This window comes from Oenanthe melanoleuca, chromosome 2 (assembly GCF_029582105.1).
Source record: "Oenanthe melanoleuca isolate GR-GAL-2019-014 chromosome 2, OMel1.0, whole genome shotgun sequence".
In the NCBI taxonomy this organism is placed as follows: domain Eukaryota; kingdom Metazoa; phylum Chordata; class Aves; order Passeriformes; family Muscicapidae; genus Oenanthe; species Oenanthe melanoleuca.
In genome coordinates this window covers 64,600,312-64,628,163 of record NC_079335.1, presented here as the reverse complement: position 1 = coordinate 64,628,163, position 27,852 = coordinate 64,600,312, and the positions used below count along the sequence as shown (strand labels likewise).

Here is a 27,852-nt window from a genome sequence, read left to right as displayed (position 1 = left end):
AAGACCTCATTTTTCACATCTCCTCTGCATTTTGTAGCATCTCTCACAACTAAGTGCTGCTTTGCTTTTAGACATGTAAAACTGCCTATTTTTCTGAATAAATAGTGCTAAGGCTGCAGAGTGTGGGGGTCCAGGGAGTCCCTCTGAACCCTCTGTGGGTGCAAGAACCCCCCGTCAGACCCCTGAAAGACCCCCGAATAGAGCCAGGGGGGTCAGAAAGCTGGGTCCTGCCCCATGGGAACATCTGCCTTCTCTCAGAGAAGAAATGCAACCGTTAAGTGAATCTAGAGTGTGAATTAGATAGTTAGCATGTAGAAAAGGTAGTTTTTAGGATTGTATTAGCAGCCACGAGGCCAAGATGGAGGATTTGGGGTGTGGTGTCTTCTTTCTTCTTCTTCTTGTTCTCCATGTTGGTGAGGGATGCTGGGAATCACAGATTGGTTGGGGACAAAACTAGACATAGTAATAAGATATTGTAGTATTGGAAAGATAGTGTAAACATAGAATACGTAGTTTAAGGTATAAAAGATAAGTCCTGCCTTTCATGGGCAGACTTTCGTCCTGGACACGGTGCTGATCAGACTGCTGCTCGCGAGCGTGAACACTGTATCGATAAGAAATAAAAAACAGACCTTGAGACCGGACGATTGTCTCCTGCAGCCTTTCTTCGGCAGCTTCAAGAATATCCTGAGCCTGGAATCACCATCCTATGTCCATCTGAGTGGTCTTGGGCACAAGGAGACCCTCAGACAGTGACACAGAGTAACTTCTAGGATTTTAGCATCCATTTCTGTGTTAAAGCGGTAAATTTAAGAGGCAGCTTTAGAGATGTCTAAGGCAACTATGAAGGGCTTTAGTTCTCTTTAAATTGCCAACTGGAGACTAAATTACACCACAGAAAGACCCAGCTTATATGTTGAACTCAAGCATCTGCTTGGGTGATTTTTCTTTGACACTTAGTGCTGGAAAGTCAAGGAAAGTTTGTTTACCCTTCCTGTTAAAGTTGAAGGACTTGAAAAACTGAGCCACTCTTTTGGCTTTGGCCTCTTTTTTTCAAGAACAAACTCTTACTACTCAACTTTTGACAACGTTTATACTGCTTTATGGTGAAGAGTAAAATTCTTTACTTACACAGTTCCCTCCCTTTTTCCTATCAACAAGTTAACCTCTATGAGGAAGGTTTTGCAGATGAGCACATTCAGTAACTCACTGCTACTGAAAATGGCAATTCATTGTCTCCTACTGCCAGCTGGGCAGCCCCACCTCTTCTGCACAACAGATTCAACACTCATCCAGCCAGCTCAAGCTCCCTAAGCTCATAAAAAACTACCTGTAATTCAATTATAACAATATAGGCTCACAGAAATATGGAAGGCACCGACAACAGGGCAACAGAAGCACGTGTCAGAAGTGGAATAAGCAAGAAGAATCTATCTTCCCACTGCAGAAGATGGCAAAGCTGCTGTAATGATTTAGGCTTCCTTGGAATGTTGCCCCAACACCCCAACATCCAGCAGTAAACACATTTCCCATCTGCTTCCTGTGCCTTCTCAAACACATGGCGTGATCCTTGGGGTGTCCTGTGCAGGGCCAGGAGTGGAACTTCAGTGATCCTTCTGGGTGCCTTCCAATTTAGGATATCCCATGATTCTATGGACCACCCCTCAAGTAAATACAACACTGAAGACTGAGATGAACCAATAGTTACTTCCTTTAATATATTCCCTGCCAACCTGCCAATATTTTTCAGCTTTTAAGGAGTCACCACCTACAAAACTGAGTGTCTGAACTCCTCCCTTTTCTAATTGTAGCGCTACCCTCTCCCCTGGCCATTTTGAAATGATGTTTTTTCCCTGGCTGCTCTTTCCCACTTGGAAATAATATAGCAAGGATTTTCAGAGTTTGGTTTATGTTTTGGCTTGTTTGGGGGATTTTAACTGAGCATTAAATTTAAAACTGCTTGATGGAAGTACTGATCTAACTCAACTGCTTTTTATTTTTTTTTATTTTCCAGTCTCAGTGTTTTGAACAAAAAAAAAAAAAAAAAAAAAAAGCCCAAACTACATCATCAGTCCCCTTTAATATTTTAAAACAAAATCTTCATTTGGAAATAGAGATTTCCATTGGTTTTTCTCAAAATAAGAAATAATTTTAAACATTGATTGACCAAACACTAACACAGCACTTTTTCAAACTTTTAAAACAGCACTGCAGAGCAAAAATGGTTTGAAGAGGTGATCTTATGACACCAGTCCTCTGTTTCTACATCTCCCTCCTCAGTGGTGGTGCAGGCTGACAAAGGAAAATGAACCTACAACAACAGCTGAGCGGAAATGTTGGAATTGAAAAATGAAGTGACACAAAGCATTAAATGCACTGCTAAAAGCCAAACTGTGTTTGCCTTTGGGAAAAAAAAAAAAAAATCAGTTCTTTCTTTATCTGCCTGTTCATTTGAAAATGTTTTTCTAAATAATATAAAAGATAGTAAAGAGGTAGGTGGCAAATTATGAAAATGTCATTTTGACTCCAGTTTCCAGAACCAAAATTTAATGTAGCTTTAGCACATTTTCGTTAGTACACAAAAGGAAACATCCCATAAAGTGCAGAGTCTGGCAGAATAAGGGTGTGTAACTGCCTGTCCTCTAGCATGGAGGCAGCCTTTCTCAAACATGCAAGAAAATACCCAAACTCCAACTAATCACACACCTAAGACTATTTTTCACCTCAGAGCAAAGACAACCACCTCCTCCCTTCATTAGGAAGCCTTCATTTACCTAAAGCAGGTTCAAAGTGAACACAAGAAAGTTTATGACATATATCCATGTTGGTATTTCTGGCATTAAAACACACATATTACTAAACCACACCAAACAGAAACATGTTGTTCAGTGAGATCATCCCATTTTGAAGGGATCAAAGCATGAAGGTATAACAAGAACCCTGGGGCAGAGGGAACTGATCATCAAAATCAACACTGCCACACATGGGCTAAAAATTATTGTCAATGAGTCCTGCAACATTTACTATACTGAATTTAAGGAAAAAACAAAAATTTTATCTAAGATATCCAGAAGACTACAGCAATAGATGTTGAGAATACTTTTCCCTTAGTTCACTTTTCCCGTCTTAATACAAAAGCTACTTACGAGAAACTTGTAATGAAAATGCTATTCAAAAATCAAATTTATCCGTATTCTCTTGCAAAAAGAGGTTTCCTAGGGCACATCAAATTCCTTCCCTGCAGACACAGCATCATTCCTCTGACATACTTCATGGTAACACTTTTCAAAAGATGGCTCCTCAACACACACAATCTCTTCACCTTCTTTTATTATATAGAGCACAGTTAAAATTTTGCTGGACAGTTCCATAATGATCATTCATTCCTTTCAGAGGTGCTGGAAAAAGAAATATCACTATGTTCAACCAATACATATAAATACCAATAAATATCTAACATTATGTAGCATGTATCATTAGGCTTTAGGCTACTGCCAGCTTTGAGGCTGTAGTTTTTCCATATAAATCAGATCAAGCTCCTCAGCCTTCCCAAGAAAGGCATCTCACTGCAGGCTCTTCCAAAACTGAGGGTGGGTGTGGAAGGGAAAAACAACAGTAGAAAACACTAACAACATCCCAGGCTTTCCCTGCCTCTTCCTATCTTGTTTTTTAAACAGGCCACCTGTGGGGTCTGCATAGTTTATCTCTACCAAGCAAAGTTGTGAAAACAAACCAAAATCTGTGGTTTTGGTAAGATGTGTTTACACTCAGTACTTGGCTGTATGAGTTATAAGTCAGTATGCCATAATAAACAGCAGAAAGAATACTTAAGAGCTTGTTCAGGTGTTTGTTTTGAATTTCAGGTTTTTTATGGTTGGTTGGCAAGTTTTAGAAACCTGCAAGTCTGCTTTAAGAAAAAAGGGAAGAAAAAAAAAGCCCACCTATGCTAAACACTCAAAGAAACAGAAATTGTACACACATTAAAATCAGAACCCCCTCCTTTACTGGAAGAGAAATTGCCCCATCAGGTGAACTTGACATAACATAGATGCTTTTTTGCCCCCACAGGTGACCTTCAATAGGACTGTGGAAGCCAAACATCTCAGAGCATGGGACCCAAAGCATTTGCCAGGAAGGACACTTGGAGAATTTCTGCAAGGGCTGCTGGGGGACTGACATTTAGTGCCAACACAAATGGAGGATTCCCTGGTGGATGTCTTTCACAGAATCCCTGCTGGGGAACAGACTGTACACCAGCCAAAATAGGCAACATGTACTCTGACAATATTCCAGTACAGCAGTCACAGCAATGGTGGGCAATGGTCTTTCCAGATCTGCCCAGACTGATTAAGTGCTCTAACTGCATAGAAACCCCCAGAACAACAGGAGTTGTACCTAACACAGTCAGAGATATAAAAATACACTGACACACACGTGACTAAACAGTTGTGAGCCTGACCAACAACTTGTGACATACCAAGGAAGAAAGAGAAAGATTTTGACAGCCCTGGAATCAAGTTCACTACAGAGAATTCTGCTCATTATGATTACATCAAATTTAATTTATTAAGATGAACCTCAGAGCCAACATAGAGCAGCTGTATAATTCTTTACATCTGCTGGGATCTACAAACTTTTCCAAATAAATATGACCATGTAAATTCTTCTTCTAAAAAAAAAAAAAAAAAAAAAAAAAAAGACAAAAATATAAAGAATAGATGGCATTGGGTATATATTAACTCAAGTGTAAAACATCAGCCTAAAGTAGTTTGAACTCTTGCCACATAGCAGAAGAACTTGGTTTTTAGATATACACACAGTTCCCACAAAACTAGTTAAAATGCTGCAGCCCAAAAGCATGTAGGACTATATTCAGTCCACTATGGGACTAACTCCCATTCTTTCCAAGGAAAAAAAATATAGTGAAAAACATTCCCTTTCCCTATTATATGAAACTGCTGTTTGTGCAGGGCCCTCTGTGTTAAGAATTCTGCAAATAACATGAGAAGGCTGGAGTCAGAACAATCATTCAGTCAAAGTTCAATCATGGAGGTACCAAATTCCTGAACTGCAGGTAGGACTTCAGAACCAGGGATGGCAACACAGGCACTTCTGAATCTTGACTCATCAATGCCATGAATGGCTTTGCCAGATTTGAGGACAGTGGGACAGGAAAACTCTTGAACACCTTACCATGCCATTGTCACACACAATTACTGCATTTGAAGAACTTTTTTTTTTTCTAGAACTTAAAAGGAGAATTTCTGTCTCAGCATCATGGCCTAGTAGATACCATAAAAATACCTTTAGTTAGAGAACAGCAAATCAGTATTCCAAATCCCCATAATTCTAATGATAGGCATCCACTCAGTTCTCTAGTACAGGAGAGGGAATCAGAAAGGGAGAAGACAATCATGCACACGGAAGGAACTGTGGAGGATTCAGAGTCCAGAGAAGAACAGTACAATGGAGAAACCAACTCATAATATCCCAAATTCCTGTGCAGCTAACAAGCAGAATATATACATGTAAATAGAGCCCTGCAATGTAACATGGCAATTAAAGGGCTTTAAAGTGCTTAGCTGAAGTTAAAACTGACACTATTAACTGATCCAGCTCAGAGCTTCTCAGCAGCATGGATAAAATTAAATTATCCTGCTACAGCTCTGATATAATACACATCAAGCAACTGCAAAATTCAAAAAACTGGACTAAGAAAACACTGGAAAGTGTACAGATGATGCCAGACCAAGTTGCAGTTATTTACAAAGGAAAGCCCAAAACTTTTTTCCTCCTATCAAGCCCCAGAAAGAGACACATACAGCTTGCTCACAAAGCAACTGGTTTGTTTCAGGAACTCTGTGATCTGTTACCTTGACACAAACCCAAAATCTTCCCAAGAAACTCAAGTCTGAAGAGTTCTGGGAGCTTACAATGTTTTGTGCAGTTAAAATCCCACCACAGTTCAGTGAACACAAGTGTTAAATGAGAAACACCAGTGCCAACCAGAAGGATCAGAGACTGCTAAGCAAGTTTGCACTGAGCAGACACAGACATCCAGCAGTGCATTACAGCCATAGTTATAAGCTTAAATAAGTGCAGCTTCCTTCAGTAGCTTTGTATTTATGCAGCGTTAAGTATGGCTTAATTAACGAACTTTCAATAAAAGCCTGGACTTAGCTAGGTCAGTTAGTGTAGCAATATTATAGATTTGTTAAAAATAAAACAGAGAGATCAGTGCAAAGTTCTTGAAAAAATCCTTAGCTTACACAAGCAAGTTGTGTGGCAACAAGTCAAAGCTTCCCACTAGTATCAGACCATGCCTTAGCTCTGCTACTACTCAGATGAAAGTAAACGCAGTAGTATATTGCCTCCTAATAGAGAGAATATATCTCTGTCTACTAGTCCTAATTATACTCTTGAGGACAAAACAGACCAGAAACACATGTCCTCTGACATCTTCCAGCACCAAATAAAGTCAAGAAAATCTTTTCCTCCAGTGTTTACTTTCAAGAGGCTAAACACATTCTTCCGTCCATTCCACTCACACTAGAGGTAGTCTGTCAAAATATTCCCTGTCAGTCCATTCAGGAGCACTGTTACCTAGGGAAAGGGCTTACTTTGTTTAAAAAATAGAGAAGCTTTTGAGAAGTCTTTGACACCAAGAAATCTGAGTATGCCACTCGAACATCAGTATTTAACAAGAGTACAGGTTACTGATCTTCTGATCTTTCACATATCCACTTGCTTCTGACATGTGATACTTCTTGTACTTTCAGTTATAACTAACAAAACGTAAAAGACCTCTGCCAGAAGTTCTATCTTACGTACTGAACAGAACACGGGGAAAAGTACTCTCCCAGGATTTGTTACCATCAGTAACATTTGTAAATTAAACAGCTTTACTTTTTGACGTTCAAATTGCGTTTGCACTGTTTGATACTCTAAGAAGAAAAAGAAAACCCTACACAGTACACTGAGAAAAAAAAGCCTTAAGGTGCTTTCCCCCACCGCGGGTCACTGTGCTGCTATTTCACAACACTTTAACACACACCCTGGACCTCAACAAGCGTCGCTGTTTGCCCAAGAGCGGCCCGAATCGCCTCTGCCTTAGCAGGGAAGCGGGGCATGGCCGAAGCGCGGCGGCGAGCACCGGCACTCGCGGTCCCCCTCGCTCACTCACCCACTGGCTGCTGAAGTAGTCGAGCCCCTGGCAGATGATGCGGGCGGCCTGTGCCAGCAGCACCTGCACGCCCAGGGAGCTGCCCAGGCAGTAGAGCCCGTAGAGCAGCGGGCCCCCGGCGCCCAGCAGCAGCAGCAGCCGCCGCCGCCGCAGCACCTGCTCGCCCAGCGCCTCCACGCCGTAGTTGGCGAAGCAGATGGGCAGCAGCAGGGCGGCCAGCAGCACGGGCGTGCGGGAGCGGTGCAGGCGGCCGAGCCAGCGCCGCCCCAGCGCCGTCAGCGAGGTCTTGAAGGGGTGCAGGAAGGTGCCGCAGAGCACGGCCCAGAGCAGCGGCCGCAGGAACGCCTCCAGGATGAAGTACACGAGCACGGCGGCGCCGCAGCACAGCCCCGCGAACAGCAGCGCCCCGGTGTTGTAGAAGGCCTGCTTGATGGGCTTCTCCAGCCGCGGCAGCGACATCCCCGCCGCCCCGCCCGGGCCGCCCAGCGGCAGCCGCGGCATGGCCGCGCCCGGGGAGCCGCCCGCCCGCCGCTCCTGCGCCGGCGAGCCCGGAGGGCCCGCGGCCGGAGCCGGAGCCGCATCCGCAGCCGCGGCGGCACCGCCGGCGGGAGCCGCGGGCTCTGCGCTGTCAGCCATGGCGGGCGGGCACGGCCGCCGCTGAGGGCGCGCAGCGGGGCCGGGCCGGCGGTGCCCGAGGGGCCCTGGGCTGGAGTGCCGCCGCCGCGCGGTCCGGGCGTGCGCCCAGCCCGGCGGGAAAGGGGCGGCGCCGCCGGGAAGCGAGCTGGGAAATGTAGGAGCTGTGCTCCGAGGGCGGCGGCCGCGCTCCCTCCGCCCGGCAGCAGCCGCGGGGCCGTGCGGGGCCGGAGCCCGCCCGGCGGGAAAGGGGCGCTGGCCGGAGAAGGCGGCCGAAGCTGGAGCGTGGAACCGCCCAGCAGCTTGCGGAGCAACCTGAGCACTCCGCTCTTCTACTGCTCCTGTAGTCTCGGGGAGCGCAACAAATTCCCTGTCATTGCATGGTGGAGAGCAAGACTGGTTAGACCAGCTGGAGGATTTTGTCTTGTCTGAACACGTTCTGGCAACAAATTATTTAACAAGGATTAATCTGCTCTTTTACTGGCAGTCGGGCCCACTGAAGCAGTAGTAGTTGTGCTGTCCGATTTTTTAGACCTGACATTTATGGATTATCAAATGGTATTTGCAAATAATCTAGAGAGAAGCTAATTTCCTGCAGCTGGCATACACCAAACGCCTGAGTCCAGGCATAAAGGCAACTAGCATTTTACAAGGGGTCTAAATGCATCTGTAATAAATGCACTTGGTCCAAGCAAGTTTTGCAAGGGCTGAAATCCATGACATTTGAACTAGCTCCGTGCTGGCACTCTGCTGCTCAGTTTTCCTTCCATGGCTTCAGACAACTCTTCAGCAGGTGCTACAGCTACTGGTAATGCTGCCATAAAACCCTCAAAGGGATCTGCCTCCTTCTTTTCAAGGAGATACAGCATATCATGTGCATCATAATAAAGAGATCACATACCACTCAACCTATAAAAAGTGCACAGATATAAAAAAAAGAGGAAAATAATCAAGTTCCTGTATTTTTTAGAATTCACATGCTAATTTAACCTTATGTAATTTCATGTTAGATTGAAGTCCACAAGGACATTAAGGGAACGTTTCTTGCATGACGGAGATGTTAAAAAGCTGAAATTATCCTGAGTAGAACTGTCTTTAACTTGTAAAGCAGGAACACACTTATTCATACCTAGCTTTTAAATGCAGAGCAATACCAAAATGACAGCTAGATGAGACCTATCCCTGCCATACCAAGGATGAAAGGTAGAGGTTTTTCCACACACTTCCTGTGACTGTGCTGCATCCTGCAGCTGTGGGTGGGGCTGGGCCCAAGCCAGTTTTTTGAGGTTTAGCACTGCAGTTCTGACTTGTCCCTGCAAAGCCTTTCCTGCCAGTTACACAGAAGTAACACTTGTAAAGGTTCCTCTGAGCTCCTGCAGCTCTTCGTTTTCCCTTTGCTAAACAGATCACATGTAGGTTCAACAAAGTATTTTAATTTTATGCCATGAAAGCACTTACAAACCTACAGGCACTCCGTTTGATCCCGATGGTGATGAGGCATTACAAGCAGTTGTCCATACGAGAAGCTTTTACTGAGCCTTAAACTGATAGTGTCACTCACAGCTCTTTGATCAGATAGATCTGCCTCCTGGCAGGGTGCTGAAATAGGTAACAAGAACGCATCATTACCTGAAATTTTCTCTTCAGTTCAGAAGCCAAACTCTAATTGCTCATTACAATACCTTTATCGCATTAAAGTTCAATTAGCAAGTGTCAATTAAGATTTGCACGGGGGGAGAGCAGAGAGTTGTAATCTTTCTGTTAGCTAAACAGAGACGCCGGCAAATCAAATCTTCATAGGCACATCCTTATTACTTTAATTTTTCTTAACACACTCAGTCAGCCATGTTCTGCAGGAACAGAAATTAATGCCACCTCCTTGACTTGAGTGAAGCTATAAATATTGATTTACATAAGCCAAGGATCTGGTCCCTACTGTTTAAGACCTTTCCTTTCCAATTATGTTTTCCATTATGAACAACTAAACATATTAGAAAGGGGAAAAAACCCAATAATGCCATAAAATAAAGATATCTAATCCACGTATGACCACAACAGGATCACCTGAGAACAGGGACATGACCCATAAACGTCAGAAAACAATCTCTAAATCTCTTTGACAGCTGAGGGAGGATGTGTGATCTTCACAAGACACACCCCAGCCTATAAAGCTTAATTCCACAACAGATTTCAAATAGCAGTTTAACAGCTAGTTTTGTCTAAGATTTGAAGTGGCAAGAGATTTTAGATTAGTTACCCATTTAGGTATAACTTGCACTGATACATTTGATTTAGGCATTTTTATGGTCAAAGTTAAGTAACACACCTCAGGCTCCTGTACTGCCAGAAATTCTACAACAGTCTCTTTGACTGCATTTTTCCTATTAGGAATTCTTCAAGGGTGAAGAAGGCAGCAAACATCAGTGGAGAAAATATGTATGCACCTAAAAGTACATGTGATAAGTATTGACAGTCTTTGGTGCTGTCCTATGCAGAAGGAAGTATAAAATCAGGTATTAATTAGTAAAAGAGAAACTTGTAACTTCTGTCTGCTTCTGCACTAGCACCCATGGTTTTGTGCTCTGAACTAACACCTTTCAAGTCCTGTTTAGGTCAGAGACACCCCTAGCTCTTTATTCACTCGATGTGACACAGACCAAAATTCCAAGCTCTCTTATACATGATACTAAAATACTGGGCACTGAGGCAGCCACAAAGCAGAAGAGATAGACAATGCCAGCAACTGCAAGTTAATCATTATTTACAACCGAAATAACCACAGGGAGCTATGAAATAAGTCAGGAATGAAGCCACAAGGTGTCAGCACTGGCCTGTGTGCGTATTTAGAAAATAACTCTGTCTCTGCATAAGAGACTGTATTTGTTTTAACCTGTGTTACTGAATATTTGTGAACATTCAGTTGAGGTTAATCTTACTGAATTTAAATTCACCTCCATTTAGTGACAAAATAATATCACCTTCAGATCAATGAAAAAACACTCAATGTAAACTATTATAGTTTCACTAGTACCAGAAGCAAAGAAAACAAAATATTAAGATATAAACTTTGGATCTTTAGGTCATCTGCATATACCTTTGCATTATGGGCTAATGAAAAAATTATTCTTTTATGCAGCTCTACTGCTAGGATGAAAAGGCTCCAAATCAAATGTCAATTACAAAATATTGGTGAATATAAAATGAAACCAAATCTTTGGGAATACCACATCTAATTGCATCCTGTGATTATAGCCTGACTTTATTGCAGAAACAACTTTGTTCAACATCTCAGTAAAAGTGTAAAAAATTATCGGCAGAGTGACACTTAAATAATTCACACAGAAGACTCTGAATCTTGTTCAGTTAACAAAGGGAACAAAATGCATGGTTGTAAGGCAGAGCAGTCAATAGCACCGACACAAAAAAGTTCAATCACTGGGAAAACTCCACCAGAACAGCACCTGTGGATGGACAAAATCCAGAGCAGGGTTATCCCACATGATAACTGCACGCACAGAACAAGAGCTGGATATAGAGAGATCTGAGTAACAGCAAAATGTTTGGGATTCATCAGGTTTGTGACAAATTACTCACCAATCCATCAGCAGTCATGTACAGCAAGACAAATGGAATATAATTTAAATCTATTTGGTATATGTAATGCCTGTACTGATCATGATGCCTGGACAGTGCACAAGTAGCTGATGCACAAGATCCATCCTTTCTTGCAGCCTGCAGCTACAGGCCTGCAATAACACTACAAACACAACAAACAGACCACACAGTGTAAAAGCAATACATTTCTTGTTGCCCTGAGTAAACTTTTCTTCCCAGTTTGCCAGTAAAAAGCTAAAATACCTGCTCAAACCTGAAAGATCTCGAAAACTGAAGCATCCCTGTCTGAGAGAGTTCTACAGCTGCTTTTGCTTGCTGAGTATCATGGCAATTCCTCCTCTCTGTTGCCAATTTCTAGTATAGTTTATTTTCTTCTTTTCTGCAAAAGCCTGCTTTTGCTGCTTCAGAAGCAGAACAGGGCAGTGATGACAGTAGATAAAGAACACTCAAATTTGTAATATTGCAACTTGAACATATTTGCATCAAATAGGTCACAAAAACAGAGCACAGAGGTCATCACAGGAACCTCTGAATTCTACATACGTATGGCAATTGACAACATGGTTAATACTTGGCTGAAATGGAGATTATCATGTTTACTTACAGCTTCATTGTGATTCACATAGTAGGATAAAAAAAAAAAAAAAAAAAAAAGGGGTGGTCTTGTCACATCTGTTAATTCACTAATGTGACCAGCCTCACTGACTTAAATGGAATTAGTCAGGATAATAAATTCAAGCCCATGGCATGGGAATGAATTATTAACATAGGCAGCAGCAGAGACTTCTTTAACCTCATGGAGATGTTTTTCCCCCTTTATACATGCCATACCACACATTTTCTTAGACTAAAAAGGCATTTATTGCAACAGTTTTATAAATATCATTGTCTGTCACTGTCAAATAGCTAACAAGGCTCACTTGAACACCAACATTTAGTATAAAACAGATGTTACAAAGCAATACTTTAGGGCATGCACTGATTGTAAAGTAGTCCCGTAGGTCACTGTAATTTCATTATCTATTCACTCAGTGTTATTTTTTCTGAAAAGACTAGAGCACAAATACAAAGAAGTTTGGCAAATTCTTCTGGACTACAAAACCTCCATTCTGCACTCCCTCCAACCAAATGCTCATTGACTTCACATGGCTGCTGGGTATTGGCACACAGAATGAAGCCTGGCATAGAGAATGCAGAACACCACTTAACACTATAGTTACAAGTTTCTTATTTGCATGTTTTATCTGTATATTACTCTTGACAACGCTGAATAAAGTCAAAAGGTAGAGATGACATTTCAGGTTCAACCATTACACTTCATGTAATAAGAAACAAGTGGCAAGAGTTCACACAGTCACAACAGCCTGTTTATTTGCAAAGAGGTTAAAGCAAACCAGACCTCAGGATATAGAAATCAGAAATACCAAGACACACTAGACATCTTTTATAATCTAAACAGAACTCAATATGCTCATAAAATATATCTGCATAAAGGCTGGGGACATCAAACATAAATGTCAAGGTCCCACTGTTTCATTTTTCTAATGAGTTAATAGGTTTGGAATTTCGTCTTTAAATCTCTATGTCAAGACTCAAATGATAATTCCAGCTTTAAAATTACTATTGCAGCCGTTTTTTATATCTCAATATTTATCATTCATTTCATAATACCAAAGGTAAAAAACTGGAAAAGGACCCATTGCTTTCTATGTGAGCAATCATGTATTTCAGAAGCCATATTCTGGAGTTAAATAACAAGATTCTTTTTCCCTCCTAGGTTTAAGTGTGGCATCTGTGCTTCCTTTTGTATTACCCTAATACTTTATATGACAACATTCTTTTGACTTATTGAATTTATGCTTGTTTCAGCTTGTTTGGAGGAAAAAAGTGCAAAGAACACTGTAATAAGTCTAAGACTGTGAGGCTGATTTTTGTACTGAAGAAGGTGATACAAGGTGTGTATATAAGAGCTGCAAACATAATCCCCATGTATGTAATATCTCAGGTTTATGTACTTTTTTTCCTTCATCATTCTGTCTCCCCAAAATCAGCTAGGAGTCAGGGAACATGTAACGTTCTGTGTTTTGTCTTGTCTCCAGGGCAGAATTTAGCCTATTGTTTTAAGCCTCTCTTGTATAATCTTATATAATTCTCAATTTACATGCACACTCAAATACCTTCAGCAAAACCACACTGCCTAGATAAAAATTCTGTGAAGAATACTTTTCATTATGTAAACCTTACAGACCACTCTTTTGAAAAATCAGCAGGAATATTTTTATTCCTTGGCACAAAACCTAAGTGATTTTTTAATTTTAATTTTCTATTAATACCACCAAAGGAAATTGAACTGAATGACATCAAAACTAAGAGAGAGATATGAAGCTAAATCATGAGTTACCATAAAATGTTTGCATCCCTGAGTAAGCACTGGAGCCATAACAGATTTGCAGCTGTTCAGCACTTCTGAAAAATCCAATTACTTCTCCAAAAATGCAAATATGAATTTAATAACCATTTAGAAACAGCTCAGAAAAGTACTGGTACTTCTGAAATGCTTTAGTCTATAAAGAGTACAACACCTTTACAGAAAACGTCTTAAGAATGCCACATAGAAGTTCATCTTGTAAGGACATTCCTCATTAGCCTCTCATTGCAGATCAGAACGAACCTATGTGGAGCAGCAGCTGTTCTAAGATACAGGATGTGAAGTCCTGCACTTATTCCAGCCTCACATTGGTTTGGAAGAATGTTCCTACTTAGCTAAGAAACACAGAAAGAGGGAGAAAGCAACGGTCGTGAATGACTATGGAACCGTGTCAGGGGAAGTTCAGATGGGATTTTAGGAAAAGGCTCTCTAAGAGGGTGCCCAGTTGCTGGAACAGGCTCTACTGGGAAGTTCAAGGAGCATCTAGATGATGCTCTGAGTCACATGGATTAGTTTTAGGCAGTCCTGTGAGGAGCACAGCTTGCTAGGCTCTAAGATCCTTATGGATCCTTTCCAACCTGAGATAGTCTATGAGTTCTATTCAAAATACTTAGTAATCCAAAGGAAAAAAAAAATCTATCCCTTTCTTTACAGCAGATTCATTGCTATTGCCAAGTCATAACACAGATTTTCAAAGCAAATAACATCTTTTAAGTCTGCACTTTCACACCTATCAACTCCATAAGCTGCACACATCCTCTCTGACATTTCAGAATTGCACTGCTTTTGCCTCACTCTCTGAGCCCAAATTAGGCAAGTTAAATAACCATGTTTAAGCATAGATAATTTTATCAAACCTACAGTGAAAATAGAAAAAAAAGTTACCAAAGTGATTAATTCATATTAATAACAATATTTAGAAAAGGAAGGCTTATCTAGATCTTACTATATATTTGCAAAAATCAGATACCTTGACATACAAACTGCATATAAATAACTAGATAAGAAAAAAAAAGTAAAAAGCTGGCATATGGTTAAAAAAATTATTTTCATTTTTATTAATTTTTGTACACAGGAACGAGACATTTTCTTTAAAATTCTCCTGTTGGATCCATCTCTATCCTGGGCAGGTTGAAGGAGAACTGCCCAAACAGACTGCTACTGATAATGAAATTTTAATTAGAGGAGCTAATGTACAAAGCTTGTAAAATGTTGAAGCCCCATCTTTTGATATTCAGACTGCAGCCAGCAGGGAGTAGCTGCTCACTGGCCATTCTACAAACTGAGCAGGTACTCCCTGCTGCTATTGCCTCTGGGGTCTTGTTGGTCTTTTTGTACCTCTGAAGACCAGATCAAGCCTCCAGCTCTTACCATGGGGCTTGACAGCAGAGGATATCTTGTGGCATGGTCTGACCTGATGCGCACACCAGCCCTTAAACAGCTGAGACTTGCCTAAAAGCCAAAATCTCTTTTGAGTCAGGCTCTATTCCTTCCTAACCCTACATCAAGTTATATTTGCTTGGATAAAGAGTGCCAGATAGGCACTACCATATGTAAATTTATACAAAAATAAAAAGTATGCCAAAATCATTAGCCCTTCCTTGTCACCAGTCTCTCCATTCTTCTGTTCCAAACTGTTTGGAGTCACCAATGCCTCACTGTGCAGCATTCAAGCAAACTGCTCTGCCAGTTTCATTACATGGGGTTGAATAGGATCATACCAATTCATGTAAGCTATGCACATCCACAGCTCCATGAACACTGAAACACTGTAATATTTAAAAGTATTTCTGATTCTATCATAAATCTAAGGTGCTATGCAAAGTCATTATTTTATATAAAACACTAATACTTGCAATAGTTACTTCTGAAAATAACTGGTATTAGACCTTTTGTAATTCTCTGAAATACCTATTTCCTTCTTGTTATGCCTATTAGCAAATACTTTATTTTGGGGAAATTATTTGGAGGTGTTAAAAGAAGAGGAGGGTGGAGGGGGAGTACACCTGCTACACAACAGTGTGCCAAACCAATGAAACCACAGTCACAAAATGCCATTTAAATGCTATTAAAGTTACATAATTTGCATATAAACTTTAATTCTGCCTCTGGAATAGCAGAGGGTGCAAACTTCCAACAGACCCAGAAAAGACCTGAAAGACCAGACAGATGCAGACCAAGGGTCCACTCTCTAAAACAGGAATAATTTTCTTTTTTTATAAATGTCTGATGCATTGGAGGTATGAAAAAAAAAAAAAAAAAAAGAGGATGACCTGTGTCTTCCTTTAACTTATAGCAGTTGTATTAGTTATAGCAGTAACTAAGAAATAACTGCCTAGTTATTTACTACATAATTTACGACATAGAGGCAGTTGCAGGGCTTTTTTTTTTTTTTTTTCTTCAGACCAGGATATGGAGACCCAAGCAAGCTTCAAGGCCACTGCCTGTGTGCCATGCTAGTGTACCCCATACTCCAGTCATTCTCTAATCCCTATGCTAAAGATTGGGAAAGTCAGTGCCAAACACAGCTTTAACATAATTTAATCCAAAATGAGGGTCTTCAGATTAGGGAGGCTACAAGTGTTTATTTTCTATCCAAGTACTGCAAAAATCCATCAAGACAAATAAGAAGGCCACAGAGGGAGTTCAAATTTTCTGTCAGTATGTTCTCTTTCAAAACCAGGATATTACCCTTATAATAATAGAACACAGCATCATCCATTATCCAATGACATTACCAAATTAGCTAGGTGCTTTTTTTATTTTTTTTTATTGAGGGGGAAATCAATTAGCATCTCACTTATACCTAAAAATAAACCAGTTATTTGATACCAACAATGACGAAAAAAATATTTAAAAAAAATCTAATTAGTAAACACAGTCAAATTTAAAAACATATTCTAAATATGCCCTCTCTAAATTCAATGGCCTCTGTATTAAGTCACTCGGCAGCAAGGAATTCTTCAAATTAAAGCACTTAGGAAATTTGTTCTTTAACAGTTGTTTGGTAGTAATCACACTAAAGAAACAAAAAATTATTGGGAGAGAGAAATATCTGCCTCCTTTTCCAAAGCAGGACTTTCTTCTAGTTTATGTTGGTACCAGCCAATTAGAAAAAATAATAAAACAAAAAATCTTTGAATTGCCATAATCAATTAAAAGTTCCTTTGAAGTCTGTTACTTTATAGTAACTTTGTCTAACAGGAAAAAATCCTGGTTTTCAGTATTAAAAAGAAAAACAAGACAAACTGTGAAAATCAAAATACTCTCCACGACAAGTTACTATGACCACTTAAGACTTACCAAGTATCATACAAACTTACATATCATGTTTCCCTTACAACATTTACTCCTCAGATTTCATCCCAACTACCAATTCCTAGATACTCATACCTTCTTTTGTTTGTTCACTTGAATTCCACAGCCCTGATTTTCCTACTGTGATGGGGAACTCTTAGATAAACTCAGTGCTAAACTCAACCATCCATTTAAATGCCAGATAATAGATTGTTTTGCTGCTTCCTGTGGCCTTTTATTTCCTCCCTTTTGATTAGAAACACTTTATTAGGCTAATTAGACTAAGACTGTGCAGCTTAAGTGAAAGATTTCTTAGAAGTGCACATTTCTGCTAGCACTTCAACAAGAAAAAATATGATGACAAAAACACAGCACACTGACAAGTAATCTGTAAAAGGAATAAAAAATAATATAAAATATTTTGCTCTTGCTTCAAATCCTGAACTTTAACCACATCTAACTCCATACATGTAGAAAGCAAGCTGAGAGTTATCACACAATTTTACCTTGGTATTATTATTATCATCTATAACATACCTGTGTGCTCAGGTCCAACCAGGCCATCCTAAATCCAGAGCTCTACTAAAGAAGAAAAGAGGAGCCAAACTGGGTTTCTGTACAAGTTCAGTACCTTTAAATTATTAAATTAGCCCTTTAGTGGGTAATCAAGTAAATGGCTGAAACAGTAAAAACCAAGCCATAAACTAAAGCAGCCCTCAAGCTCTGAGAAAGAGCTGCAATATCTCAGCTGCCTACAAATTAGCACAAAGAAGAAAGAATCTACCCTAATGATTTCTTCACTTCACCTGTTTGCTGAATGTAAAGCTCATTATCCAGGCTTCTGCTTATCTGCTCCAGCCAATCTTAAGGCTAAATTACACAGCTGTTGTGGGCCAAAGCAGACCTTATTAGGTGCTCTCTACTTGATCAGATGATCAGTAAGTTAAGCAACCTGAGAGAAGTAATTTATACTAAATAAAGCTAGTGTATGCACTTTAAAAATTCACTTCTGAATTTCTCTTCCCTCTCCTGAACTCTAGTCCAGTAATTTTAAGTGAACAAATCCTTAAAGACATCAATGAAAATATAAAATATTAATCAATCTTTTGAATTAGGGATAAAGTGATTGTTATGAAGATAAGTTCATAGTCAATCTAATTCATAGACCTTACCATAGGTTTGAAGAATTCTGAGCCTATAAAAACTTAGTCTACAAACATCAATCTGTGAATAATGGCACAATCCCAGCAAAGCTAGTTAATCATTTTATACTTCATGCAGCAATGAGAATAAAAAGGAGTTGCATTACATATACTTTACCAGATTCTATGTTAGAGAGTCCTCAAGTGTACCACATGAGATAAAACTTTGGCACTATTTAGATTTTAATTCTACTTAAGTAGAATTTTAGTGTAAGTTGGAAAGTGAATGAGTAACCTTAACTAAGCACGTTTGACTGCTACATGTAAACATGTCATACACTTCCTATTATGTGAACAACAGAAATTCTCCACTCAAAGTTTTTATAATATTCTGTGGCTCATAAATGCATTTTGACACTTTTCATCTCTCTAATACTTAGCCTTCCTCTTCTGCTATCAATTGGTGATAAAAACAGCTATTTTTTTTCCTTTTGAGCTCATCTTTTTCCACATTACCTATATTTTAGCAGTGGTTTGATGAACGAAAGATAATGCTGTTCTTATTAATCCCTTTCCTTACAAGTAATCTCATTTATATTTCTTTGTAAGGTAACACCAGCTGCCCACAGTCACCGTTAACATGAACAGGATTTAGTGGCATACAACACAGAAAAAGAGATTACTTCATACTACTGCACAATTACTTAAAAATATATTTACATGTCAGCAAAATTGCTGTTTTTTTCATAAAAAGAGAATAATTGGTTTAATCTATTAGGAGGACATCCTATGGCTTGTTGGGAACTTTTATATTCTGCACGTTTTACACCTGGTTTTCCTGTGTATGGAGAATTTATATTGCTGTATTCTCCCTTCCCCTTGTTTAAATTACTTTATATCTCACTTTTAAAAGAAGTAGCCATTTCTTTCAAAGAGGCTATTGAAACACAAAAAAGACATTCATCACCTCTTTCTGTTGAAAAAAAATCATGCTAATGCTTGAATATGCAAGTTTACTTTCAGTAAAGTACACTTTCATAAATATTAAAAAAAACGAAATAGGGAGAACTGTCCACTACTGAAGGGCAGGTTTTATACTGCTGTGTTGGTTTCCAGACCTTGAGATCAGAAATTGCACTTGGAGTTGTGCTCTCTGCTCTAGAAGTACCAAACAGCATTGCAGTATTTTCCCAAATTTGCTTTTTTGTAGCAATTTGGAAGGCAATTTTGTTATTTGATAAGATGTCCATCACTAAATTAACCTAAACACACATACAGGCACCCCTCCCAAACACACAAACAGACATACACACACACATTGATTTTACAAAAGTCTCATTTTCCTTAAGCAAGTAAAATCACAACACTGAAGATATTCTCCTATGTGTTCACTGATTATTCTTAAATGATTTGTCACCACTCTGCCACTCAAGGGAGATGGTTATTTCACTCTTCTGAGAAGCTATGTTCAAAAGCAGCTAGATGAGGATGGTGATGTGATATAAATTCCAATAGAAAAATGCATTGTCCATCCATATAGCCGTCCATCCTGAGAAACTTCCACTGCCAAATTCTTGCTATTTTCCATTGGTCATGGGGTTCCCATCAATAAATAGAAGGTCAGTGCAACAATGAGGAGCAAGCAGAATGGAGAGGAGAAGGTCTGATAGGCAGCTGAAGGCATGAAAATATCTTCGTACTTGTAAATACTGACAACACGCTCTGACACGGGTGGAGAGTCTATGTCATGACGAGTTATAGAACCTTCAGCAGGTAAGGGCAGAAAGAAATAACATCAGATGCAACTTTTTCTATTATTCTGCTGAAGAAACAGGCAGACAGACAGGTAATTTTCAAACCTACAGAAGCATGCAATATTACACTGTCAGGGAGTAAGCTCATTTCTTTGCTTTCTGAAATGAAATTTCTGAATAAAATGAATTCAAGTAAACAACAAGCATATTTCAAAGGAATGAAGAACTTCAGGTTATGAAGTTCTTCTCAAGCTTTAGGAATTGGGAATAGTAGATATATAGCCAAGAAAACAAGACATGTTCTTTTTGTCCGTTTTTAAGCCACATGCTGCCAGAATTTTAGTTCATTTAAAACAAGAGAGAGCTGGGGAGAGGGCATGTCTAGTAAGAATCATGTAATTGAAAGACATTTATCAATTTTGGCACATCAACTCAGTTGGTAACACAGAGATCAACTTACCCTGGATTGCTGGACCCCAAGCAAACAGGTAGTACCAACTCAAGTGCAAATCTACGATGGTTTCTTCTCGGGGAACATACACAGGACGCTTGAATCGACACGTTACACGATTGTTTTCAAAAACCCCTTCCTCATCTCTGGCAGGATTTCTCTGGATTTCTTTAGCCCACTGACCAACATTATAGAAGTGCTGTATTCGGACTCTTCCATTGTCATCATGAACACAAGCCATGACATCATCTCCTCCCTACAAGGTTAAAAAAAAATTGGCAGATGGAAAACAAAATGGGTCATAAAACACTTCTTCATTTATATATTTTATGTATATATATATATATATATATATATAATTTTAATTATTCAAAACTAATCAAGACCTGGAGTGCTCTTTCTTTCTATCTCAGTTATATATACACAAATATTTGTTCCCCAATCAGGTCTCTTCAGTAAAATTGAAAAGCACGTTAAGTAGGTAACCATAGTTACATAACCTTATGATCTCTGAATTCTCTTTTGGATCTAAGAGTTATTTTACTTAACATGTATTTGTAGGATATGATATCACTCTGACATCACATAATTAATTGATCTGTGGAAGGCTGTTTTATATTGTTATCTGTGAAGTTCTGGCATACTGCTCCATAAAATGTGGCAGTCTTGAATCCCTGATGTGTACAAAATCCACTGCATCAAATCATGGACAGAAAACCAATATACTTTAGTGAGACAAAGGAAATAAACCTACTACATATGAGAAAATAATAGCATCAATTACAGTAATTCTTTTCTAATCTCTTCTCATGTTCACTTAGGGAACATCATTTCTCATATCTCTCTTATTTCTTATAAGGAATGTTCAGCATGTAATAACAGAATGCAGCATACCACAAGATACAAAGAAAAAAATTAATCAACATGTGCTTCTTCACTTAGCATAAACAGCCACCAAAGAACCAACAGACAGAAGGAAGAAGGAGTCACTTATTTCTAGAGGTCATTCATCAAAATACTAAAGCAGTTGCTGGAATAGTTATTCAAGGTGACTGACAGAGTGGTGGAGCCCAGGGATGAGCATTAACTTCAGGAGAGCTGTCTTAGCATCAAGAGCCACTAGAACACTATCCAAGCTGGATGAGTGCCCCAGCTATCAGTATTGTATTAAACACAGGCCCTATTCCTCCCATACTCATCTTTCTGGTATGTCAAACACTGATGACAGAAAGACATGATGCTTGCTAGTGTGATCATCCCCCAGTACTTTATTACAGGGAAAAGAGAGGAAAAGGGTGTATTTCAGCACAATGGGAATATGCAATGGGTGTTTGTAAAAGATGTGCCAGAAGTGAGGGGAAAAATGGGACAACTAGGTAAAACATATGCTTGAACAATTTCTGCACCTTGGTGCTGCTGCAGACGGTCTTTCCAGCCTCTTGTCTTCACACTATCATCACTTTCCACAACTTATTTCCCAAGTTTTTATACATCTAAGCACAAATCCCTCGTTCTTTAGAACAAAGAGGCAAAAAATAAAGGTGTTTTTACACTGAAGGAAGAAAACTAAACAGGAAAGAAAAGGCATTTTGAATCTCAGTTAAGGGAATGACATTTCAAAATCCTGCCAAGGCACAAAAGTCTGAAAGTGGAGAAACATAATGTTATTTGAGACAAAGAAATAGGTCACAGGACTTTAAAAAAATCTATTGAGGACACAAAGTAGTTTTTTTCCCCTTAACTTCTGAAGCTATTCAGGCCATACCATTTTGATTAGGGCTTCCAAAGCACAGCCCATTTCTCACAGCTAAGCTGTTTTGACCCAGAGCCATTTTATCATCAAAGCCTGTGCATCCCAGGACACCAAAACATCCTGGAAGTTATGAAAAAGATGAAGTCAGCAGGGGAGCCAGAGAGAAAGAGAGATGCTAGCTGGATTAGCCCAGCTAACTTACAGGCATTACATGATATGCAGAGCAAATTTGGAAACAAAATGTTTTACTTTACACTTCCTTTATTCTTTTTACCAAAAGCTCAGACTTAACCTGCTTCTTGCTGTGCCTGCTTTCCAAGTGGCTGATGAGAGGAGGGCAGTGGGACCCTAGAGTCCACTGCAGGTACCTCAGAGTTACAAACTGGTAACACAATCTGATAGCTTGGGGACGAATAGTTAACGGTGCTGAGCTGCTTTGAAAACTCTGTTGAGTACCTGCATTGGCAAGCTTCTAAGCTCTTCCCAAAATTTGGCTGTAAAGCTGTTCTTAACATCAAAACCACAAATTGTTTCTTGTGACATGAACTGTTCTTTATGACACAAAAATCTTCTATTGTCACTGCATTTATTTACAGTGTTGTATTAAAATACATATAGTTAAAACTGAGCAGCACTTGTCCTCACATTTTCTTTTTATTTCTCATTTTGGGTCTAGTAAAAATGCTGTTAAGTCAGTGCCAGTCTTCCAAAACATTTCTTGTAGGTCCTAGCCCAGGACATCTAATTCCTGTGTTTTTTCAGACTGCACCTTTCAACACTAGAAGAAACAGTCTTTTCTTTGACTTGTGATTTAGGGCATAGGTCCAGTATTGTTCTATATGCTCAGGAGAGTTTCTGTACATGAACAACTATATTATAAACTGCATTTCAATCTTTCCTGAATGAAAAAGTAAGTATAGGAAAAAGCATAAAAGAGAACCCAATACAAATCCAGAAGGGAGGGAACAAATTTTAACAAGACTGCCTTCTTGAGTAAAAATGTTTAAATTATCAGTTTTCTCATACATTTGTTGCTTCCCTAAAATAACACAGGTATGAAAGAAACACAAAAATTTCCCAAGTTAAACAGTGAAATAAAAATTGTACTGCTGAAAGTCAGCTGATTTTCTTGCTATTCAGTTTATGATGCATCTTTTACCCAAATTACACTGACATAAAGCGCAACAGGACATTTCCATGTGAATTGGCTTATCCCTGACAGCTTTTCTAACAAAAAGGCAAAAAGCTAGTGACATTCAAACATTCAGAGTTGATCTGAAATACTGTTGGAGTTCTCAAAGAAGGGAAAGGAGATGTTAGTTTTCTGTGAGGCAGTGCTCCCAGGGGGGCTACTGAATAGTGCTTTGTTTTCAGCAAGCCAGTTTTACCATATATGCTCTGTTTCTCACCAACCAAATATATAACCCATTTATATCCTAGCATGTGAAACTGTGTATATTGCCAACATGAAAAACTGTACATGTCTTACCATTTTCTTGTCTGAGGAAAATCCCACTGCCACCCAGCCATCTGTGTCGGCACTCAACTCAAATTCCACATCAGCTCCTATTCTCCGGTAACTCAGGAAGTAGTCACAAGTCTCTGCATTGCATCCAGGTTTACCATACCTGAATGGAATTGGAAATATACATAACTTTTCCCTTGAAATTTCCTGCTATGGAACTTAATTAAGGTTTTGCAAGAAAAAAAGCTTAAATAATGTATATTGGTATAATGGCAGTAAAGCATATATTCTGCTGGACATAAAGCAGCATTTATTGTTATAATTATTACTCTTTTAGTGTAAGAATGTATAGTATGCAAACAGTACAGCAAATAATAACACAAAATATTACTCTGTTGACCTTCCTTGCTCTGTTTTTTTAAGTGCTTCATGAAAATACAGGAAAGAACTCTAGGTCCATAACTATGACATGTATTCTTAAATAAACTACTATCCTCAAATAATACAGCTTGTAGTATTAAGTATGTTCTTAAATAGCAATCATTTATTAAAATGACTATGAAACACTAGCCAAAGTCTCCAATATCATCAGTCAGCATCTGTAAACATAAAGGTTACTACACTCTTTCTCAGACTGACCTGAAGCATCCCTTGGTTTTTCCACAGTCATCCACCCTGATTTTTGCGAATGGGTCCACAGGAGGAGCAGTAGGGAAAGGGTAACCTGTATAATTGGAATAAATCATTACTAAATAAAATAACTAAAAATCAATAATATCAAAGAGAAGTTGTTCCAGTAGTATTTACTTTGCTGAATTGTTCACATGAGTGACTACTTTGCCATGTACACAATCCACTGCTCAGATGGTCCTGGACCCAGGTACCAAAGTAATAGGAATAACTGAAAACAAAACTTTTCCATGGTTTTCTACATTCATCAAGGAGAGGGGAAGAATGCTGGAGGGCAAAAGTTATATGTAAGGCAGCAGGATCATGGACTACGGCAGTCAACTAACAATTAGGAATCTCAGCTCAGCTCTCTCTTTGTGCGTTCATAGTCCCCCCAGGAAATCCACAAGGGAACTGACTCTTAAAAAAGAAAGGACAAATGACAGCATTAGGTATAAATGCAGGCAGGCCACCAGATGCAGAGCTGTAGGAATTGATACTTAAAGGACCTTGTAATACATCCTCATTTATGAAGTAAAATAAAACACACATTACAGTAAAAGGTAAGAGAGTATCAGGACAGGGAATTGCCTGCAGTTATGGCCTGCAATCACTTGTGAAGGTAGACCCAGAGAAGCCAGATAGTGAAAGTTACAATTCCAAGCAATCCCTTCTGCTGGACTCTAATACCAAAGAGAAAGTGAAAACATTTACTAGCAGACGTATTCAGTCTTGGCTTGTGGGAGCTGGTGTCTGTTGCATAAGCACAGATATTTTAATAGGATGTTTTTTTACTTAGCCAGATGAAAACCAAAGTGCTAGCTGTGGAACTAGAAAATCCTCTGAAAATGTGAGTAGGAAAAGTGCTTCATTGAGGAGGAGATGAACACTGCACTTAGTTGTGCTAGAGAGTTGGGGCATTCGGGAGCCCTGATTCACTTCCCTAGATTTCTGACAATGGCAATGGAGAAAATATGCTGTAAGCTGCAAATCACAGTTGCACAAACTCTATCAAGGGACGGGTAAACTACCCTGCATAAATAAGTTTGAAGAATTTCACAGCAGCGTGTAGCGGCGCATTACTAAAACACAGGTCACAGAAAACGCAATTTTCTTACTCCTTACTTATTTCCAAATCCATTGAAAAAAATGGATTTTTAATGCAGCCTAGCCACAAAAGCAGAATTTTAACATTCCGCCATTTGTAAATTCAAAAAGAAAAAAACCCACACCACAACCAACGACCACGCTGTTTCTCGGCACTTCAGGGCATTACACGTCCTTTCGAAGCCCACACACCACAGGACTCCTTTTTACGCTACCAGCCCGGAAAGCTTTGACGAGGGGAAAGCGAGGCCCCGCTCTGAGGGAAGGCAGCAGCCCCCGGCCTGAGCGCCCGCCCGGGGGGTGCCCGAGTCCGGGGGTGCCGTGACCGTGGCCGGGGATGCCGTGGCCGGGGATGCCGTGGCCGGGGATGCCGGTGGAGCGAGGCGGCGGCCCCGGAGAGCGGAGCAGGACACCCGGCTGGCGCCGCGGCCCCGCTGGCGGAAGATGGCGGCGGGCGCTGGCCTTCGTGCTGAACAGCGCTGCCACAGCCTCCCGCCCGCCGCCCCGCGCCCCGGCCCGGCGCTCCCCCAGGCCCCCGCCCGCCGCTGCCCGCCCGGCCCCGCCGCCCGGCCCGGCCCGGCCCCGCCGCACCCTCCTCGGAGAGGTAGCGCAGGTCGTAGAACTCGCTGGCGAAGGTGCCGTACGAGGAGTCGTGGTGCCGCGCCGCCTCCTCGCCGTGCTCCCCGCCGCCCGCCTCCCGCCGCCCGCCGCCCTCCTCGGCGGGGCTGGCGGCGGAGCCGGCCAGGAGCAGCAGCAGCAGCAGCAGCCGCCGCCGAGCGCCGCGGCTCCGCTCCGCCATGGCGGCGGCGGGGCGGGGAGGCGGCGGCGCCCGAGCGCGGCTCCGCCGGGGAGCGGGGGCGGCGGCCGCGGGGATCCAGCCCCGGGGACGGGCGGCGCCGGAGGGACCGCGGGGCTGGGCGAGGGGACGGCCTGGAGGGTGTCGGGGGAAAAGGGTCGGGGCGGCGTGCGCGGGGATGCGCGGGAGAGCGGCGTGCGCGGGAGAGGGATGCGCCGGCAGAGGGATGCGCCGGGAGTGGGATGCGCCGGGAGAGGGAATGCGCCGGGAGTGGGATGCGCCGGCAGAGGGATGCGCCGGGAGAGGGAATGCGCCGGCAGAGGGATGCGCCGGGAGTGGGATGCGCCGGGAGAGGGAATGCGCCGGGAGTGGGATGCGCCGGGAGAGGGATGCGCCGGGAGAGGGATGTGCTGGGAGAGGGATGCGCTGGGAGTGGGATGCGCCGGGAGAGGGAATGCGCCGGGAGTGGGATGCGCCGGGAGAGGGATGCGCCGGGAGAGGGAATGCGCCGGGAGAGGGATGCGCTGGGAGTGGGATGCGCCGGGAGAGGGATGCGCTGGGAGTGGGATGCGCTGGGAGAGGGATGCGCTGGGAGAGGGATGTGCTGGGAGAGGGATGCGCTGGGAGAGGGATGTACTGGGAGAGGGATGCGCTGAGATCGGGATGTACTGGGAGAGGGATACGCTGGGAGAGGGATGAGCCGGGAGAAGGATGCTCTAAAAGCGGGATGCGCTGGGATCGGGATGTACTGGGAGAGGGATACGCTGGGAGAGGGATGCGCCGGGAGTGGGATGCGCTAGGAGTGGGATGCGCCGGGAGAAGGATGCGCCGGAAGAGGGATGCGCCGGGAGCGGGATGGGCTGGGAGAGGGATGCGCTGGGAGCGGGATGCTCTGGAAGCGGGATGCGCGGGCGGTCACAGGCACAGCCCTGGCAGCACCAGGCCCTCCCGCAGGGACTGGTGCCGAAGGGTTGCACGGTGCCCTGCCCTGGATCTCAGATTTCCCGCATCCCACAGCGCATCCCACATCTCCACCCAGCAGAAAGCCCGCGGCGGGGCCGTCTCCCACCGGCCGGGCACAGCTGTCGAGGGGCAGTACCCAGCCATCCCTGGCTGCCCCCGTGGCCTCGATTCACTAAAGCCTCTTGGCATGCGCTTCAAGAGGACGTGATAAATCCTGCTCAGTAATTGCTGGGCAAACTTGGCTGTTTTCCTATTTTTCTTTAATTTATTTTAGTATTGTTATTTGTAATGACTTCTGGGATGGGACTGGAAACGCGGCACGACTTTACATTCTTTTCAGGTAAACCCCATGGCAGCGAGCGTTCACTATCTGATTGCATGTTCTTGCTTTGTATTTTATACAATGTAACTGCAGAAATACCAATATACTCCAAACCTGGCAGGACTGATGGAAATCCCAGGTTGCCGCCATAGCTGTCTTGGGCTTTGGTATCTGATGCTGGACTTGAAATTAGGCATTAAGCATGCGACTGCATTCTTGCTGTGCTTTGGTATCCATGAGTTGATGGAGGAACCATGGTCTTTCATCCTGTGCA

General features: G+C 41.7%; 2 protein-coding genes across 3 annotated transcripts in view; both read right to left on the bottom strand.

Annotated features, from left to right (window-relative positions):
- The window catches only part of TMEM245 (transmembrane protein 245), a 74,891-nt gene extending 66,976 nt beyond the window's left edge, over positions 1-7,915 (bottom strand). For both annotated transcript variants that reach the window (XM_056484067.1, XM_056484068.1), the window contains exon 1: positions 7,184-7,915. In XM_056484067.1, coding sequence (XP_056340042.1) covers positions 7,184-7,819 — 636 coding nt within the window. In that variant the 5' untranslated portion in view covers positions 7,820-7,915. The remainder of the gene's footprint in view (positions 1-7,183) is intronic.
- Positions 7,916-12,250: 4,335 nt separating this feature from the next.
- On the bottom strand, positions 12,251-26,302 carry FRRS1L (ferric chelate reductase 1 like). Its single transcript, XM_056485470.1, has 5 exons — positions 26,089-26,302; positions 24,361-24,445; positions 23,746-23,884; positions 20,513-20,759; positions 12,251-20,062 (listed from the first exon to the last, which is right to left on the bottom strand). Exons 1-5 carry the CDS (start codon positions 26,294-26,296, stop codon positions 19,890-19,892), a joined length of 852 nt encoding a protein of 283 aa, XP_056341445.1. The 5' UTR covers positions 26,297-26,302; the 3' UTR covers positions 12,251-19,889.
- Positions 26,303-27,852: the final 1,550 nt, after the last annotated feature.